The following is an 18,086-nucleotide window of genomic DNA, read 5'->3' as shown; positions in this document are numbered from 1 at the left end:
GCAGAGTTTTACCCACACAACTAGGACTCAGCTCGTGCTGCAGAACACCACGATACCAGAGAAGGTGCCTGGGCTGGAGCTGTGACTCAGACACTTGGGAAACTCGATCACTCGGTTCTAAGTGTGTTTATGGAAAGGCAACATTTACTGGCTATTTCAATTTACTTGGTTAATATAACAATTTAAAGTTAGTTAGATGGGGTTTATTTTTTTTTAAAAGATGTTTCCCCAATATTAACAAAATAATTTTAAAATACAGGAAATATTTACTGAAATGTTTTCAAAAGAAACCATGGTAAAATTCCTACTCATCATTTGTAGGAAATAACGTGTCTAAGTTTAGTCTTTACGCAGAAATATACAACCATCAGTAGGCACACACAGGGAGAGCAGCTGGTGTTAGATTATAATATTAATTACATCCTCAGTGGTACTAAACTGCACCTTAACATTTATGAGTTATTTTAAATAATTCTTCATAAAAACTCCACGGTTAAGTTTCAGACGGCAGAGATTACATCTCAAGCGCCACCACAGTTTCTATTTCATCAGCTCGTCACTTCAACCCTCCAGAGGGCAAAACCCCTCAACACCTTGTTGGGAATCGCAGAATTAAAGAGTCTATAAATCTCTTGTTGAATTCCAGTTCAAAACAGAACACAGCAATCCTGAATTCTAACTAGAAACCGAATAAACTCTTAAATAAAGGTAGGTCATGCTTAAAACTGGATCTAGTTCACCCTCAGTGAGTGAGCTCAGGTGTAACTCTGGTTTCAGCTGCAGGTACTGACTGTGCCCAGCCTTGGCAGCACAGGGAGCTCATCACAGCTCCAAGTCTCACACTTCTAGATACAAGTGACACAACGTATCTGCAAAAATACTCACAAGTTCTCCCTTTCACCAGGATAAATGCTAACCCGTGTTTGCTTCCTTAAAAAAAAAAAAAAAAAAATTCTTTCAGAGAAACGGCAGATGAAGAACTAAGCAAGCAATCAGGCATCAATATTTATTAACACAAGACAAAGGAAACACAATCAATGCGTTAATGAAACACTGTCCAGCCAGATGTTAAATTTAAAAATGTATATCTAATCTAATTTTAAATAAATAAAAACTTTATACATAATTACATAATGCTGTAGTCTGAATTTGACAATGGTAAATAGGTTGACAGAAATTAAAAGAAAAAATTGCATCTAGGGGTAAAATTTATCTTGTTTTTTACAACCTTCTTTTTAGGACAGTTAGTAGGACGCATCTTAATTACATTTATTTAAATCAGAAATGCAGTGCAAATTTTAACAAAACGAGGACTTGAAATTATCTGTACCCAACGTATTTTGCTTAGGGAACATTCATCGACAGTAAGACATACAAAATATTTTAGCTCAAAGCGTTAAGAATTCCTAGGTTTTTTTTTTTTTTTAAGTTTCACTGCAGCTGTTACAGCTTGGAATCTGATGGCCAACGGTAGGAAATCATTTGCCTTCTGCAGCTGGCTACGCTGCAAAGTCAAAGTGGCACGGAGAGTCTGCTTCTGGGGACTCAACACCCGGCTCAGCAGTGGTGGAAGAGCACCCACCTCTGAACCTGAGCAGGCAACCTCGGCGGCCCTGCCAATTTTCTGAAGTTAACCATTTCTGTCTGGTTTTGTATGGAAAGATACGGAGCAACCGCTGGGAAGCGGAACGGTTGCGTCTTCCAAGAGCCCTCCCACGACAACCAAGTAATCACGTATCAGTTTGGAAGAACAAACTGACCCCAACCTCAACGAGGCTAGCAATGAAAAATACTTAGCACTTAGTGCTGTACAGTGCGTTACCTCACAGGGATGTTGTAAGGATTAGCTCACGTCCTCATCTACGGAGGAAGAAACTGAAGGAGTGAAATGACCTGTGGAAGGGCCCTCGGGGCAAGTCATGAGCAGAGCTGGAGTCTGAAATCGGGGCTTCCAGATTCACAGCTCCACACTTCCTCCTCTCCAGGACATCGCTTTTCACCGTGCCACACACGGACAGAAGCATTCGATAGAGTCAGAGTGGCCAGCTGCTCTGTGTCACTTCCTGGCCATGGGGAGTGGAATGTTATCTCGGCCTTGGGGCAGGACTGTAAACTCACAGCTCTCCAACAGAGAGAAATGTAACAGGCCAGGATAAAGACTAAGAGTACACAGTAAACTTGCAAGAGAAAAAAAAAACCCAAACCGTAAGAAACCTAACCAAATAAAAACCAGGGGGGAAAAAAAAAAATAAAAAATTCAGTATGCCATTCAAAAATGTCATTTCAGAAAGTCGATCTGCCACATACTGGGCATCTTTGATCAAATTAATACATGCCTTTTTTTATTGCTGAAAAACCACAAGTAAAAATAAAAGAGAATCCTAGAATTGTACTTCAAATCCGCTTCAGTGGACAAATCAAGTGTTTGTTGAAACAATTTATCTAAAGCTTTGAGTAAGAAAAAGGTCGAGACCATCAGAATTTTTTCTGGAATGGGCAACAATGAAGTGAAGCTGAACTGCAAGTCACTTTGCTGTGCAAGAAAACGTGAAAAAAATAAAGTGATGCATAATGTGTAATAACAAGACTTTGCTGGCTGAAGAGGGAGAACAACTGTTGTGCACTTTACACCCTCAGTAAGTTGCAGTACTAACTGTATGAGTCACAGTTACACCTCTCCTCGCTTCGTGGCCAGTTTTGTCGGAAGTTAATACATTAAAGGCTTCGTGCACAGGTATTTTAGGACACAAAGAGCCCAGGCAGTATCCCTGCTGCTGACAGAACCACTGTTCACACCCGGGCAGCAGCACGACACCATCCCAGCTGCATCTGCTGGGGTGTCTTACTGCTGCGGGTGATACACAAACAGAAATTGCTCAGAAACGTGCCCCTGTGACCTGCAAAGGACTCTGTTACGGCAAGCGGTAGCCATCAACTTCCAGTTTCTAAATCTATTCCCCAACCAAACGTTTTTCAAAAACATCAATTGGAACTTCTTACCTAAATTTTAACGCTCCTGCGTTCAGTGAAGAACTAACAGAATGCAGGAGGAGTTTTTCACAGGTTTGCTTACAGCTACACTGGGATCTGCCACAGGATCTGTTAAAAACTGCCTAGGAAACCTTGAATGAGGTAATCCGGAACATTTTAACAAGTTTATGGACACTGTATACCACATGGGACTCGGAAAAGCCCGTTGCAGTATCTGGTATCAGCTCTCATTGCTTCCAAAATTGTATTTTCTTAAGACCCACAGAAATTTGATTGTTCTTAAAACATTAAGGTATTAGATGAAAGAAAGGTAGTTTTGAGTCAAAGCTTAAACACCGTCTCTCCCTCAGCCTGGCGTGCAATTGCTCCCCAACAGTGAGAGTTTATACCCCCTACTCTAAGGCTTTTGTTTCTCTGCATTTACTCATGTGAAAACCCACACAGTACTTTTGAAGGCCGGGTTATTAATCTTCACAAAGTTATTTAATGACGTGTTTACCAGAATTGCCCTGTCTCATTTTTGTGCCTCCTCCTGGAGAAGAAAAATTGCACTCAAACCCCAGAATTACCCAATTCTCTGCAGTGAATGCTTTGAGGAAAACTGGGTGGTTGCCTCCCAGTTTACATTAAAGCCTCTTTACAGTGTTTCTGGCTCTACAAGAGGGAACTGAACAGAATAATGACTGGATTGCACAAACAGTGAATTTAACTGTGTGTCAATCTAAAGCTTCCCCCCCCCCCTTTAAGCACAAGGTGCCACAGAGGGTGGAGGCAGAGGCTGTCGTTCAGGTGCATCATTTCAGTTGAGCATTTTGGACTTGCACTGCGATTTCTACCAAATTCCAGGTCACAGTTTAAATTCAGCCTCTTTTAGAAAGATGTGCCTTAAAATCATGGGTTTCTACACGCTATGACACGCTTCTGGCCAGCAATAAAAGACTACATACCTGAAATAAGAAAACTTGTGAGAGAAGATGTGTGTAACTCACATTAGTTGTCTAACCAAATGTCATTATGCTAAGGACCACAAAAGTTACTCGCCCTTAAAAATTTCTACCTTCAGCTGTCATCGTTATCCAAGTTAATTTTCTATCTAAGTGAATTATGTATAATAATATTTACATATTTAAAATATAGGCAATTTTTTTTTTTTTAAATTCAAGAAATATCTATATGAATAAGTAACTCTTAGATTCCGTAAGTTATTGATTTGGTCATGGCACAATTTTAAATAAGTTGTGTGATCCCACGGAGTGAATAGCTACAGTACAGATGCAAAGTACGTTATATAGTAGGGAACTGCAGAACTCTGATGACCCTTTTCTTAATAGTTTATTATCTTAACTAAATAAACCCTCCCCTTATAGAATCCTAAAACAGTATTAGATAAAAATACAAATATGTACAACAGATGAAAAAAGTAACACTACTGTAAAGGCCTTAGGAATTTCGTAGCTCACACACTTGTCAAACTTTGCATTTTCTATAAAGCTAATATTTCAGTAAACTGTTACAAACGTTTTCCATTGCCTACCACATTGCCTTTGGTCCGTTGGGAGTTAACGTGACCTTAACGCCGCAGGATGAGATGAAGGGAATGTGGCAGCAATCTCAAACTTTATATCAAGTATTAGTAATTTTCACCAGCTTCATTTCTATAGCCACCCTCTGTCATTTAGTGGTCCCGCAAAGTTTCTGACCATCACTTCCCCCCACACACGTTACATGTTATAGGCCACGTATATGGGGTCTAACTGGTCAGCCAGGAAACTGTCACGGAGATGCATTCGCTGTTTCTCCCCTCTGGAGTTGATAGGGATAACGCCAGGATCCACCACCACCACCACTCCCACGATGAGATAATGTTCTTCCAGGACCACGTTTGTGACGAGAGGAACTAAATCCAGGGCTTCCTGTTCACAGCCACACAGCTCCACAACCACCACCAGCAAGTTGGTCCACGTGAACACAGCACTAAAAAAAAAAAAGAAAAAAGAAAAAAAAGAAAAAAAATATCAAACAGAAACCCCAGTTGCTTTCACAAACGTAAAGCTTCAGAGTTTACAGTGGTTTCTCTGGAGATGGGAGTTTACCATGTGCTTTGGGCTCCATCTCCAAACGACCTGGCTCCAAGGCCACCTACTCCCAACATGTCAAAGATCAGTTCGGACGTTATCACAGGGTGACACGAACCAAACGCTGCTGTCACTGACCCAAATATAAACGGTTCTTTACACCACAAAGCAGGAAATAATTTCTATTTTGGATTAAGGCTTGCGAGAAAACACCGAGGCAGTCAGCCCAGTATTATTCTGATCTACAGATGGGAAATGAGGTGCACGACTTGCTCACAGTAGCACAAAAAAGTATCTGAATCTGTTTGTTTTTTTTTTTTCTATTAAACCCTGCATCTTTGCATAAACACTGCTACTTTCCAGCTAGTTTTTTTCACGGCTGTTTTACCATTCAGCAATGCTCCTGTGCGTTCGAGAGACAGAGGTCTCAATATCGATTGGATGGTAACGCAGCCCCCTCAGTTCCAAAGTTTCATCCAGTGCTCCAACAACATACAGTGCGTCGTGGCGCTCTGGAGAGGAGAGATGGGAAAGGGTTTGCATGCAGTGAAAACAGACAACAAAGATAGATAAAACAAAGCGTCTCTTGTCTCCAGACACGTGGATCAGGACTTGGCTGGTGCAGAGTATAAAAGCAACCTCTTCATCTTCGTTTCAAAGATAAAAGAGTGGTTTGTGCCATACCTCCGCTGGCAGCCGTCAGCTCCGTCCGGCGAACGAACCCGAGGTAGCCAGTCCGAGCCCAGAGCGTCTGAGCAGCGTCCCCGAAGCTCAGACGAGTGTTGAAATGATCAGCTTGGAGGGTTTCGTTGTCATAAATCGTGTAGTAGCCACTGGCCGTGTGTGGGCTATTAACCCAAATCTGTACAGAGAAAGGAAAAACAGATCCACACGTTACGAAACCGAAGCATCTGTCGAGTATTAAAATGAAGCAAGATAATAAGTGTGACAAGAAGGTTCTCTTTTTATCGAAGATTTTCCAGTTCCAAAAATGTTTTGCATTTAGCTCAAGCCTCCAAATACCCTGTAGACTCTTCAAAATGCATCTTGCAGATCTACTCCCCTAATAAGTGTAAACTGAGGATTAACTGAGTAAATAAACTGCAGATTTTTATAACATGTGAAGTCCAAAACCTGATAATAATCTATCAACACAGATCAGACATACTGGTGTGTAATCAAGATAAGGAAAGCAAGATGTAAATTAGATTTGGAAGCCAGTTATGCAAGATTTAGAGTGCAATCAGCCTTCCTTTCTAGTAGGCTTTCTTTTTCTCTAAACTTGACAGTAAAATAACACAGCCAAATTCTGAACACTCCAGCAGTAACTCAGCTTAAAAAGGCCTGCAAGCATTACCACTCACAAACTGTCACCCAGCAACTTACATAATCGAACAGAGAGAACACAGCTCAAGCAGCAGACAAGAGGAGAAGGTACCCACAGCGAGAAATCTGCACTCACCTCCCCAAGATGAGAATCTCCAAGAGGCCCCTTGGTCTCAGGATTAACAATGACGACTTTGACTCCGGGTAAAATCTAAAGATCATAAGAAGGAATATGGAATCCTTATGCGAATTATCTTCACGAACAACTAAACCACAAAGGCTCTCCTTCACCTCTGCAAAGGCATGATTTCACCACAGAAATTACAAACAGGTATAAAACATGCCAGGACACGCACACGGAATGAATGCTAACCCTGTGAATGGATTCCGGGACTCCAGAGCCACAAAGCTAAAGTGTTCTGAGCCTGTAAATATTGCTAGATCTTGATTCTGAAGAATTCAGTGTTAAAATCTACTGGGAACCATCTGTTAGTCCGTTTAAAGAAGGAAGTGACAGGTACAGTCAATCTCAAATGCGTGCTGATTTCGAGGACACGGCAGCAAACACTTTTGATACGGTTCATTTACTGTAAACAGAAGCAATTCTCCCAATTGTTTCAGCAAATGATGCTCCTAAATCAACAGATGCTTCATCATAAATCAAACTGACTTTCTGGAGGAGCAGTGTAACCCTCTGTCACCTCGTGCCACGCCACAGGGCTGCCTTCCCTGGTGACACAGCTGCCCTCGCTGCCCCCCTGGGTAACAACACGGAATTACCTTCCCCGACTCAGAAAGCAGCAGGCTCTGAGGAGCTCCCCTTTCCACCAGCCGTACTCTGAAGGTAAAGAAAACATTGTCAGGGGAAAAAAAAAAAAAAAAAAAAAGCTGAAATCTACTGAGCGATGCAATAGCTCAGTACCAACGTGACATTTTATAGAGAGTTAGTAAATAAGTTTAAGGAAACTTGCTGTACCTGTCATGTCTCAAGGATTTCAGATCTACATACACCGTGGTGGGATCAGGCCCAGATGTTCCCTGCAGAATTAACCATTTTTTTAATAAATTCATATATCTACAGAAGTCAGGGTAGCTCCTGCCTGAGCTCATAAACATTTCCAGCGGTTTCTTACTGGCAGCAAAATTCACATTCACATTTCTTTGCAGTTGCAAAAAGAGAATCCCTTCAGCAAACTGGTTATTTTCTCTCTAAGCTGAGCGTAACACCAGTGTGGGACACACCTCTGGGAAGGGGGGAGCTGCTTCAGAGGCAGCCCCAGCGCTCAGTTATCAGCCCAGGGGCAAGCAGAGCCATCGTTTACATGGAAATAAACAGTTCTCTAACGTCACGTTTCAGCTGCTTTGAACATCTGTGACATAATCTGGCAGCTGAAAACAAGAGAAGCTGCTAAAACCTTGTGCCAGCTGTTTACAAAGCAGATGTCGGGCCATGCTGAGGGGGGGCGGGTGTGGACCAGGAGTTTCTGGCCTTACCTGCAGGCAGATGGCAACGTTGACTCTAGAGCCAAAGGTGGTGCTCACAGCCCGAGAGGACAGGCCGATGTCTTTGAAGAGTTTGGAGAAGGAATGAGTGAGAGAAACTCGTGGCCGTTCCTCTGCAACTACCACACAAGTCCGGACACAGGACAGATTAATCCCTCGTGCCTGCAAAGAAGCCACAAATGAGTGCAAAGGGCTGTATGTGCTAATTACCTCTGCCACACCGCACCACGGTCTGTCCCCTCACACCAAGTGACATTTGCTTTCTAGCTCTGGAAATTACTTGGGAAATGCAGCACAAACCCTGTTATTGTGCTCGAGTTATTTCCTCTTTTCAGCTTTTATTTGTACTTACAAAATGTGTCTGACCAGAGCCTAGAAATTCTGCTAGAACAAAATATGCATTAACAGTGCTTCTTCCTCTGCCACAGAGCGTGGCATCACGTGCTTCTGCAGTGCTTTTCGGCTAAGATTACATCTGATATTCACTATTTATACAGATGGAAAGCAAAACCAAGTGAGAGTGAAGTCATTTACTGGGATTACACCGAGTCTTCAACAAAACTGGGACCAGAACCCACCGTTATTTCTAGACACAGTCATGAAGGCACCGACTCAGCTGCTCCAATCTGTGCTTTAGGCTGTTTAACCAGACACCTTCAGGACAAGACTGGCCCTTCATCTCACAGATGGAAGGACACTGTTTCAGTAAACCCCATGCAAAAAGCCACCCCAAGTGTTTCATGCAGGTTTGTTTTTTTTTTTTTCCCTTCCTCTTATCTCCAAGGAGAAAACACCTCTATTTAGCAAACTGCCTAACGTGTGCTCTCCATCATGTGCTGGTCTGAGCCTCCACTGCAGACTCTTACATAAGCACTTCTCCTGCACAGCCTTCTGCTGCCGGCGTCCTCTCGTCAGGGTTTGCCCAGCACTCTCTGACACTCACTAGCAACGTGCTACCTACGCTGCAGCGCTGCTCAGCTTCAATCCTTTTCATCTCCTGGGGCTGCAAACGCTTTTTGCTGCTTTTGATTTCTGAGCAAGCTGTGGGCTGGCGACTCGTGCAACAGGAAAACTGCTGTATTTAACAATCCTATCACTTCGCTTTACTACCACAGTTTCCTTTATTTACGTAACATAACCTTCAGGAAACATTTCTTACCTTTAACATTTCAACTTGGTTTCCAAGTCCCTTTGTGCACAGTTCCATGACTGAATAGGAACAGAAAGTGTCCCTTATTTTATACTGGCTGACAGTAGATAACCAGAGAAAAAGATTGGATTCCAGCTCCATAGGAGGAATTAAAATTGACTGGTGTCCAGAATACACGCTGTGAAGAACATTAAGAAAGAAAACACTTTTGTGCAGCACGTAGTTATCTTTAAAATGAATATTTAATCTATTTTTCATGTTGCATTCCTGCTAGACCAAAAGCAGGTTGTGGGACTCTGCAGCTGAGGCAAACTGATAATAGCTCCAATGCCCACCTTCTGCAGCAACACGGTTTTAAAAATACAACTTACTGTACAAGAATAACCATCTACACACACACAAATGTGCACACACACTGTCAGAGCGAAGGAAGAGAACTGGCTCAACCACACAGTTTACAGAACGCAAACTCCCCTACTGCAACATATAATCAAGGAAGAAAAGCAAGAGAAACATTCTGGAGCCAGTAATATTTGGCAGCACAAATACACATAATCAAGACAGGATAACATCTTGCTAATCTGCAGGAAAAGGGAACAACATATTATTGTCAGTTCAAAGACAAATTCTCCCCTTACTGTAAATTAGTCATTTTGGTAATGTCAACATAATCTGTCTGTAATTACACCAGCTAAGGACATGGGCTGCCATCTCCCATTTATAACCAGTCAAAAGTTAATCTTTCCCTTCTCCCCCTCTCAAGTCCTACCTGCAAAGGCACCAGAGCACAAACCCTAGTCCACAATAGGGGTCAAGACAAATTGCGATCTGCCGGGAGGAGTAGAGCTCACACTGCAGCTTGATCGCCCTGCACAGGCCACTCACTGCTGCGTGGGACATCTGCAGGCAAGAGACAGAGAAACCCTGCTGAAATTCACGGACATCAAACGGGACTTCATCAGGGCAGGTTGGGGGGAATGAAGACAGGTTTGCCTTGGTAACTCTGCTCCATAAACTACATTTCTTCTGCCTTTATCTTCCGCAGGGGGAGGCAGAGCACTGCGGGACCCTCCACGTAAAGCAGAAACAGGGAGACCAACAGCTGCTGCCTGAAGGCTTCGGGCGCTCGGCCTCCAGCCTAGGGCTGTCATTTTTCAGTTTCTTATCCTCTCCTCTGCCAACTGCATTTCCTATTCTGCTCTGGGTGGGGGAAAGCGGCAGCTCCCAGCTCTGCCATCGCATCGCTCGCTGCTCTCCTGACAGGCAGCTCTCCAGTGGGAGGCAGCAGCAGAACTCCCAATGCCCACGGCAGGGACCCGTCTTCCTACGCTGCGGAACTAATTCCTCAGCACAAAGTCACACTGCCTTGTCTGCAGTGAATCCACAGCTCGGAGGGAAAGCAGGGTCTTGGTTTAAGCTACGAGAGCTAGGGGAGGGCAAGGGGAGAGGTGGTTCAGAGTATCAGGCAAAGACAAGACACCAAAAAAACCCCACCTTCTAAAAATGTTTTACTGTACCTTTACTCCTGTAAGCATGCCTGTTGTGGAAACACTGAAATCTAGATATGCTAACATTTCAGGGGTAGGTGGCTTATAGATCTGAGACAGCCGCTTCCTGGGCAAGTCATCTGTACAAGAGAGGAACAAACGTGGTTAATTTTTGATTACTGAAGTGGTATTTGAAAGGAGAACACAACTTTCGAAAAGCCCAAGATGGATCATAAAGCTTTCTGTTAATTTTCTTTCCAAAAGAGACAGACTACTGTATGACAAGACTCTTGCCAAAGTTCTCACGTAGAAAATCATTTATTCTCAGGAAAAGGGAGAAGAGACCAACTCGCTCTTGTCTTAAGGAAATTAGCAGTTGTCTGCAACATGGCTTTTCAGTAATATTATTTTCCATGCATAGCACAACAAATGCAGAAGAGATGTGGTAAACAAGGTCAGACCTAGCTTATATCTTGGATAGTTTCTCTAAATATTCAGATTGTTAAGAGCCATCCAGTAGCACCTGAAATGGGGGACAGTCCCTTCGGAAGTCAATGGTAACCCCTGCACAGAACCTCAAAAAGTTTTTCAGCCCACGGACCACACCTGTGTCAATGATGGTTGGCCAGGTTTTCACATCTACAGCAGCAGCTGCCTCTCTGGATTTCAGTAGTCTCATTAAGGTCTGGGTTGTGAGAATACAGGCAGCTTTGCTGACCTAAAAAGATAAATACTTACTAAAAAAAAAGACAAAAGCATGTCCCAGTGGCACTGTCATTGCAAGATTTGATGTTCAGGGAGTGTATTTTACCACCTGCAAGCAGCTTCCCCCAGCAAACCTGCATTAATTCCTTTGGCCTTGGCAACACACTGCGCTCTCCTCTCCCTTCACTAAAACCTCAAACGCAGACTAAAACGCAAAGAACCACGTGAGGAGCTTTGGAGCAGGTGAGAGCATCGCCCAGCCTACATCCAGCTCTCTCCCCCATGGTCCTTTCCCGCTTACTGGGCTCGGAAAGGAACTAACAGCGGGATTTGCACTCGCCCAGCAGTAAGGAGCGTCCATGGGACGGTTTAGGTGGTAACATCACGTTGGTATCTGTCAGAACCCCCCTGTTTTACAGGGATTTGTCTTGCCACATAGGGAGAGGCGGTTCTCTCTTGTGTTTTACAAAGGAAACTCCATCCCTCGGTTGGGAGATGTGCTCCGGGCCCTGCTGCCACACGCACAGCGGGGGGGTCTGGGCACCTGCGTGAACCACTGGAGTCCGCGAGGGCGAAGCAGCGAGGGCTGCAGCCCCGTTACTCACTTCCACGATCATTCGCACAGTGGGCAGCGTAGCAGTGAGGCTCTGGGCGTGGGGCGGTCTCACGGTCACGGGGATGCAGCCAGCGTACAAACAGCCATAGAAGGCGGTGATTAGCTCAATGCCTGCAAGGACACGAGAGGCTGTAGTGGAGGACACTGGCGGATGGCCCCCCTCTTTCTCCAAGGGCCAGGTACCGTTGCCATTTGGAGGTTCACACACTAGCCCACAGCAACAGCAGCAGAGTCCGGGCACTGAGGGCAGCACAAGGATGCTAAGAAAGCTCGGGGATGGGGGACTGGGAAAGCACAGAGCACCAACCACCAACAAATCAAATCCATCGTACAGGAAAAGATCATCCCAAGTGTCAAATGGCTCGAAAGTCAGTCAGGACAAAAAAAGGACTGTCTGGCAGGGCAAGAAGCACACCCACCAGAGAGCAGCTCTGGCTAGCAGTGAGCGTCTCCGGCCAAGCGGCAAAGCTGGGTGCTGCTGGCCCCAGCGGGCCAGAGGAGCCTCCGCCACGGCCACTCCTGGCCCACCACGGCAGAAAAGGCCCCCAGTGCCCTCGGGCACGTGCCCGCGTCCTGCACCGCTCGCTGTCGGCACCAGCCTCCACCAGAAGCCACCCTGTCATTTCTCAGGGCAAACTACGGGCTTTCCCTGGGTGAAGAGCTGGCAACTGGCCACGTGGCTTCAGACAAACAAGATCCGAGCAGCCCAGGAGCTGCGGAGCCTCTGGGAGGGCCACCTGCACAATTCCCCAGCACACCCAGCGCAGTCACAAGTTTCTAACAACCTCCTAGAGAACGTGTCATACCAGGGACCTTCGATAACCACAGAAGTCCTCGATGGCACAGCAAGATCTGGCCAGGAGTGAGAAGGTACAAACTGGCTTTTCCAAAACTCCAGAGAAACAAAGTTTGAGTCTACAACTGCAAGGCGTTAGGACAGCCCTCTCCGGAGGCAAAACTACGTCAGGGAGTTATGCAGTCCCTAAGGCATCGCTGTTTCAGTGATCCCTCCTGTATTTCCAGATCTCCACGAGATTTCAAAGACAGCCCAGGCTGCATTTCCACAGCGGGATGCAGCCGTTACTCAAACTTGCTTACCAGGAGGATAAAGAAGCACCACATTGTCTCCTGCATTGAGATGTCCTTTGTCACACAGAACTGATGCAATTCTCTCGGCTTTTTTGTGCAACTGAAGGCAGGTGGCTGTGCACACAGTAGTTCCCTTGAAAAGAGACAAAAATGCTCTAAACAGGGCCTGGCACAACACATGTGTCAGTAAAATGGTCGCCGCAAAGGAAAAAAACCAAACCAAACTTGCTTGCTAGTGTCAGTCTATAGCTACTAGTTATCTATACCTATAGACTGCTGGCATTCAACGAGCCATTTATCCACCACAATATCGAAATATAGAGATGGAGTTAGATCTGCTCTAGAAAATTCTACCTTCCAGGGAGTCAAGTTCAGGTCTTCTCGCACCAGAACCTTGCCAGAATATACTCAACAGGGATACACCATTAAATGATACAGGAACCAGTGGGACCTACAAACAGGCTCCGTTTTAAAATGAAGCACTGAACCACGAGAGTCGTTTAGATGAAGCGACCTACAGGTTCAAAGATTCACGTTTCAAGTTACAATCCATGGGCAAAAATCTGACAGAGACACTACATGGAGGACCCTGGAGTGGACAAAGGATTTTAAGCAGAGTCTCAAACTTGCACGAAATAACATGTTGTGGACCTTAGAGCCCAACAGCTCAGGCCTGACTGTACCTTGGCGTTTAACAAAAGGAAGAGTGGGTGGTCAGGAGTTGCTTGAGCTCTCCACTGTAGCACCTCTGTCAGGAACTGGTGCTGGAACAGAGAGGCAGTAATTAAATATTAGTGCTTCTACTTAGAGCGCTTCACACTGCTGCTTTGTGTTCAGCTGCAGGGGAAATTCTTTCTCATTCTCTAGCTGTAACAAATACTGATTTACCTTTTTAACTAAATCGTTGTCTTCGATTTGACCAAGATCTCTTCCAGAGGCTTGGGCAATACGCTTCCCAGCAACCAGGTTCCCCACCATCACAGAGGCAGGGCCAACGCCTGGTGATAAAGAGCAGCCACGTGAAATGGGGACTTTTAACACAAATGGGAAGAAGCTGGCCCAGAGCTGCAATGTGCAGGGCAGCAAAGGTGCCAAGATTCTCTGTAGGATCCCACAGCTCCTGGCCAAGAAGAGTTCAGAAGTCTCCTATCCCTCAGTAGAAAGAATCCCCATGAGTTCAAAGGTAGGAATCAAAATTCCTGACTGGCACACGCAAAGAAAGGCCTCAAACACGGCCCAGCCACAGGCCACAAGACAGGCTCTGGTCCCCAGCAAGCAGGACACAGAGGAAGCTGTGTGACACCGCCGACGCTAGGTCTGAGATCGTGACCTTCACTTCACTAAATTAAACAAAAGGGCCTTGTGTTACCTGGTTGTTTCTGCCTGGGTTTTGGCAAGTTCGTCACGCACGTGTGCGGGCACATGAGGATGTTGCACGGGTGCAGAGAGCCCTCCAGAAAGTGCTGTTTGGTTTGAGAGATGTGGATCCCGCCCAGTGGAGTTTTTGGCAACGTATTGGCTGGCACGAGAGCAAGGCAATATACACCCACTTGGTGAATGCTGTCAATTGCCTACGGGAAGGAAAGATGGTCACTTGGATTCCTGGTGCCACTGCAGACAGCCTGCTGCTTCTGGTGGCACTGACACACTGCGAGACAAATCCCTGCACTGACAAGGTGCTGGAGGAGCAAGTCAGTCGCTGCCTCTCCACCTCTACCATCGGTGAGCTCTGTGTAGAGTTAAGCGCTCGTCAGCATCCCTGCCTTTATAGACCATTTCATATACAAGCAAGCCATTTTTAAATCTTTCATGACCAAAATCCCAAAATATACACAGTTGCTTGATGAATCATATGATTTTGATCTTGGGATTTTATCCATCTGTCTCCTCTGAACCATCACACTCTGTTCCTTTTTTGTCCGCCTCAGCTTTCAGGAATCTAATACATTATTCAGACCACCAGGTACTTCCCTGATTTTTCTCCCCAGTTTGCACACTTCACAACCTGAACCATCACTCCCAAGAACGACATACGTGCAATGCAGGCAGCTCTCAAAGTATCTGCCACTCATTCTGCTTTCTTAGGACTAAATTCATTCAGCTGTTTTAACCTTTCTCTGCTTACTGTCTCCCTGCTGAAAATTCATCTCCAAAGATAAGGGCGGTGTTAAAGCTTAACTTTAAACACCAGCATGATCCCTGACTAAAAGCAGAACTCCTAGGCTTAAGCACTGGGTCTGCTTTGCAGTGCTGAGAGGGAGCTGCGTGTCTCTACACAGTCACAGCGCTGACCACTTGGTCAGAGCCTTCGCTGTTCTGCGTCGCAGCCGCTTTCCCAGGACCTTGAGGACGCAAGAGAACAGCTTGTACAGAGCAGATGTACCCAGCTTGTGACCCTGTCAAAATACCCTGTGCCAAGAGGGATCGTGAGCCTGTGCCCTTCCCATCTGGGGCGTGCTGATGGCCTCTGATCTGCCACACACTGAAAAACTGCGCAGACTCCCCTCGTCCGCCCAAGTACGGGGAATTACCTGCAGCACTCGACTCATCCACTGAAAACTGTCCTCTTCAGATGCATCCGGCCTCTGCTCTGCAACCACCACGATCCTCTCATCGTAGAAGACAGATACTGAGAACACAGCGATCCTAAGGGAAAGGGGAGAGCCATAACTGGCACAAATCCTGGTTTTACACCTTGGGAATAGGAAGCCAAGGAAACAGACTAAAGACAGAACTTGTAAAAACAAACCAACCCAACCCATGGGGGGCAAAGACAGAGAAAAGACATTAGACAATTAAAACTGAGTCAAAAAGGAAAGATTTTGTGAAGTAGGTAAGGGATTAATTCCACCTTCTGGTGAAATTCCTGCATGGCATAGCCCCCCGTCCTCTCAACCTGCTACCACATTTCTGTTCCAACCTGTGGCAAATCACCAGCGCAAGAAAAGCTTTAAAAGTATCTCCAAGACACAGGGGGCTTAAAATCTGTTAAGTCTTAGAGCTCCAACCCTGCCTGAGGATCTAGAAAATTATATCCACAACTGCTAAATAAAACGAAGTATCTTTGGACCTTAATGAAACTCTTCCTTGCTGCAGAGCGTCAGCCAGCAGCTACTACAGAGACTTAGATCATGCTAAAGATCCTGTTTTGCTGTAGTACGTGCAGAGGCTTATGGGGAGGGGCAAGGTTTATTTTGCTAACCTTCCTCTGTAAACTGTTTTTATGGACTCTACTGCCAACCCAGTTGCTACGATGTCATCAGCGTTATGTCTACGTCCGCTAACTGTCAGCAATCCATCCATTTTGCCAACCACAAACACCAAACTGCCCTGAAAGAGAAAAAGATTATCTGTGAGTAACTTACACAAAGCAAATACTCAAACGTCTCCGACTTGCCTATTTCATAACTATGGCTAGGACAATTGGATTTGTATAAAACACGGTCTCTTTCTCAATTACATCATTTACGATTAAACCATTTATGATTAAACTTTAAATCGCACCGTTTATGATTAAACTGAGCCACTCAGCAAGACAAGACATTCCAGCACAGGCAGCAGAACTGCCATACAAAAAGCTTCTTACACTTGGGTGTAAGAAGAATTAGCAATTAAAAAATGTAACAAGCACCACAGTAAGGGACTGTAACGACGACACGCTGGAAGAGGAAGGGCTCCTACTGGCTCAGGCAAACCCGTTAACTTTCAACTCTCTTCACCACAGCAAAGTGTCCTTACACATACTTCTGCACCCAGATGCTTTTCTTTCAAACCCTGAGGGCTCCTAGCATGAACAAAAGATGCAGTGTGAGCTCAAAAACCGTCTTACGCACAGGTCCAACAAATCCCAGCAAGCCGGAACGGACAAACGGCACATCCCCCACTGGAGAGCCGGCCGAGTTCACAGGGATAACCTGCAACACAAGGGGCGACACTGGGAGCAAAGCGCATTTGCCTGAGGATAGAACATTGCCCACATCAAGAATCGCCCTGTATGCGAGGGAAGTGAGGAGGAGGAGAGGGAATCCTTGGCACAGTCACCTTCTAGCACTTAGAAAAGGGGAACGCTGAGTGTAGCTAACTGGGAGGAGTTTTTCAGGGTATCTTTTTTAAAAAACAACGTTATCACTTAAGTTACAAACCCAAGAGATTACACAGGGCTATCAGTTCTACACAGGGAAGAGATGCATTCTGCTATACATACCTCAAAGGTATTCTTTGTCACCCCTGCCAGCCCATAATACATCATTCCTCCCGCTCTGGAGCTAACACAGATTTCCCCAATCTCATCTGTTTTACAGAGCTGAGGCGGTCCATCAGGTTTCACTATACACATCATCCCTAGGACAAATTACACATCGTGAGAACGGTCCCCGAGATGGGCCTGGTGGCAGCTGTGACACACCGAGCTGTGACAGACACAAGGACACGCGCGGGGGCTGCCCAACCTCCCCCAGCCCAGGCTGGTGCGGGACAGAACTCTGACCCGTGCTTTTTCTAAAACATTTGCAATAAGGTCTTAGAGGTGACTCCTGCACAGTTTTACCTCCTGGCATCACATGGCCAACGTCCTGGACAGTGAGAGCAGAGTTTTTATCTTCAGTGTTGACACGAATCACACCAAAACTCAGCCCGTTCATGGACAGGATGGCTCTTCCAGGCAACGGTGCCCCGGGGACCCCAGGCCTTTGGAGGACACAAAGTCAATACACTACATCAGGCATACAGGCTGTGATGACTCCGATGAAGATATTGCAGCGACAGAAACAGGCACATTTCAGTGTCTCTTCTTTGCATAACAAATTTCAAACTGTGAGATGGCAACAGAGACTGCCTCCCAGAAGAGCCACATCGATTGATAAGTAGGAAACCGTATTCCTGGGTGAGGGTAACTCTTCTTCCAGCTCTTCAGCTTACCCCAGACCAGATGATTCCAGGGCTATTTATTACAGAAGGCAGCCACGGACAGAAACAGACTGAAAATTCAGTCCAAAGTGATTATTAAATCTCATCTCAGATTCAAGTACCAGACTAGCTGTGTAAATGAGGAGCAGGAAAAAGCAGCGTGCAGTTCTTACAGGCACTGTTGAGCTGTCACACCTCTCAGAGGGGGGGGGGGGGGGGAAAAAAAGCACTCGTGTCTG

At 45.5% G+C, this 18,086-nt stretch overlaps 1 protein-coding gene across 2 annotated transcripts in view; it reads right to left on the bottom strand.

Annotated features, from left to right (window-relative positions):
• Positions 1-991: 991 nt before the first annotated feature.
• Positions 992-18,086, bottom strand: part of DIP2B (disco interacting protein 2 homolog B) — a 68,174-nt gene continuing 51,079 nt past the window's right edge. For both annotated transcript variants that reach the window (XM_074929781.1, XM_074929782.1), the window contains exons 18-38: positions 17,489-17,628; positions 17,147-17,283; positions 16,776-16,856; positions 16,145-16,272; positions 15,474-15,588; positions 14,312-14,513; positions 13,831-13,940; positions 13,626-13,706; positions 12,952-13,075; positions 11,843-11,964; positions 11,139-11,250; positions 10,563-10,672; positions 9,815-9,945; positions 9,055-9,223; positions 7,887-8,057; positions 7,369-7,430; positions 7,173-7,230; positions 6,529-6,603; positions 5,751-5,928; positions 5,455-5,578; positions 992-4,965 (exon numbers count right to left, since the gene is read on the bottom strand). In XM_074929781.1, coding sequence (XP_074785882.1) covers positions 4,713-4,965; positions 5,455-5,578; positions 5,751-5,928; positions 6,529-6,603; positions 7,173-7,230; positions 7,369-7,430; positions 7,887-8,057; positions 9,055-9,223; positions 9,815-9,945; positions 10,563-10,672; positions 11,139-11,250; positions 11,843-11,964; positions 12,952-13,075; positions 13,626-13,706; positions 13,831-13,940; positions 14,312-14,513; positions 15,474-15,588; positions 16,145-16,272; positions 16,776-16,856; positions 17,147-17,283; positions 17,489-17,628 — 2,683 coding nt within the window. In that variant the 3' untranslated portion in view covers positions 992-4,712. The remainder of the gene's footprint in view (positions 4,966-5,454; positions 5,579-5,750; positions 5,929-6,528; positions 6,604-7,172; positions 7,231-7,368; positions 7,431-7,886; positions 8,058-9,054; positions 9,224-9,814; positions 9,946-10,562; positions 10,673-11,138; positions 11,251-11,842; positions 11,965-12,951; positions 13,076-13,625; positions 13,707-13,830; positions 13,941-14,311; positions 14,514-15,473; positions 15,589-16,144; positions 16,273-16,775; positions 16,857-17,146; positions 17,284-17,488; positions 17,629-18,086) is intronic.

This window comes from Athene noctua, chromosome 30, assembly GCF_965140245.1.
Source record: "Athene noctua chromosome 30, bAthNoc1.hap1.1, whole genome shotgun sequence".
NCBI classification, from domain to species: Eukaryota; Metazoa; Chordata; class Aves; order Strigiformes; family Strigidae; genus Athene; species Athene noctua.
This window is presented reverse-complemented; position numbering and strand designations above follow the sequence as displayed.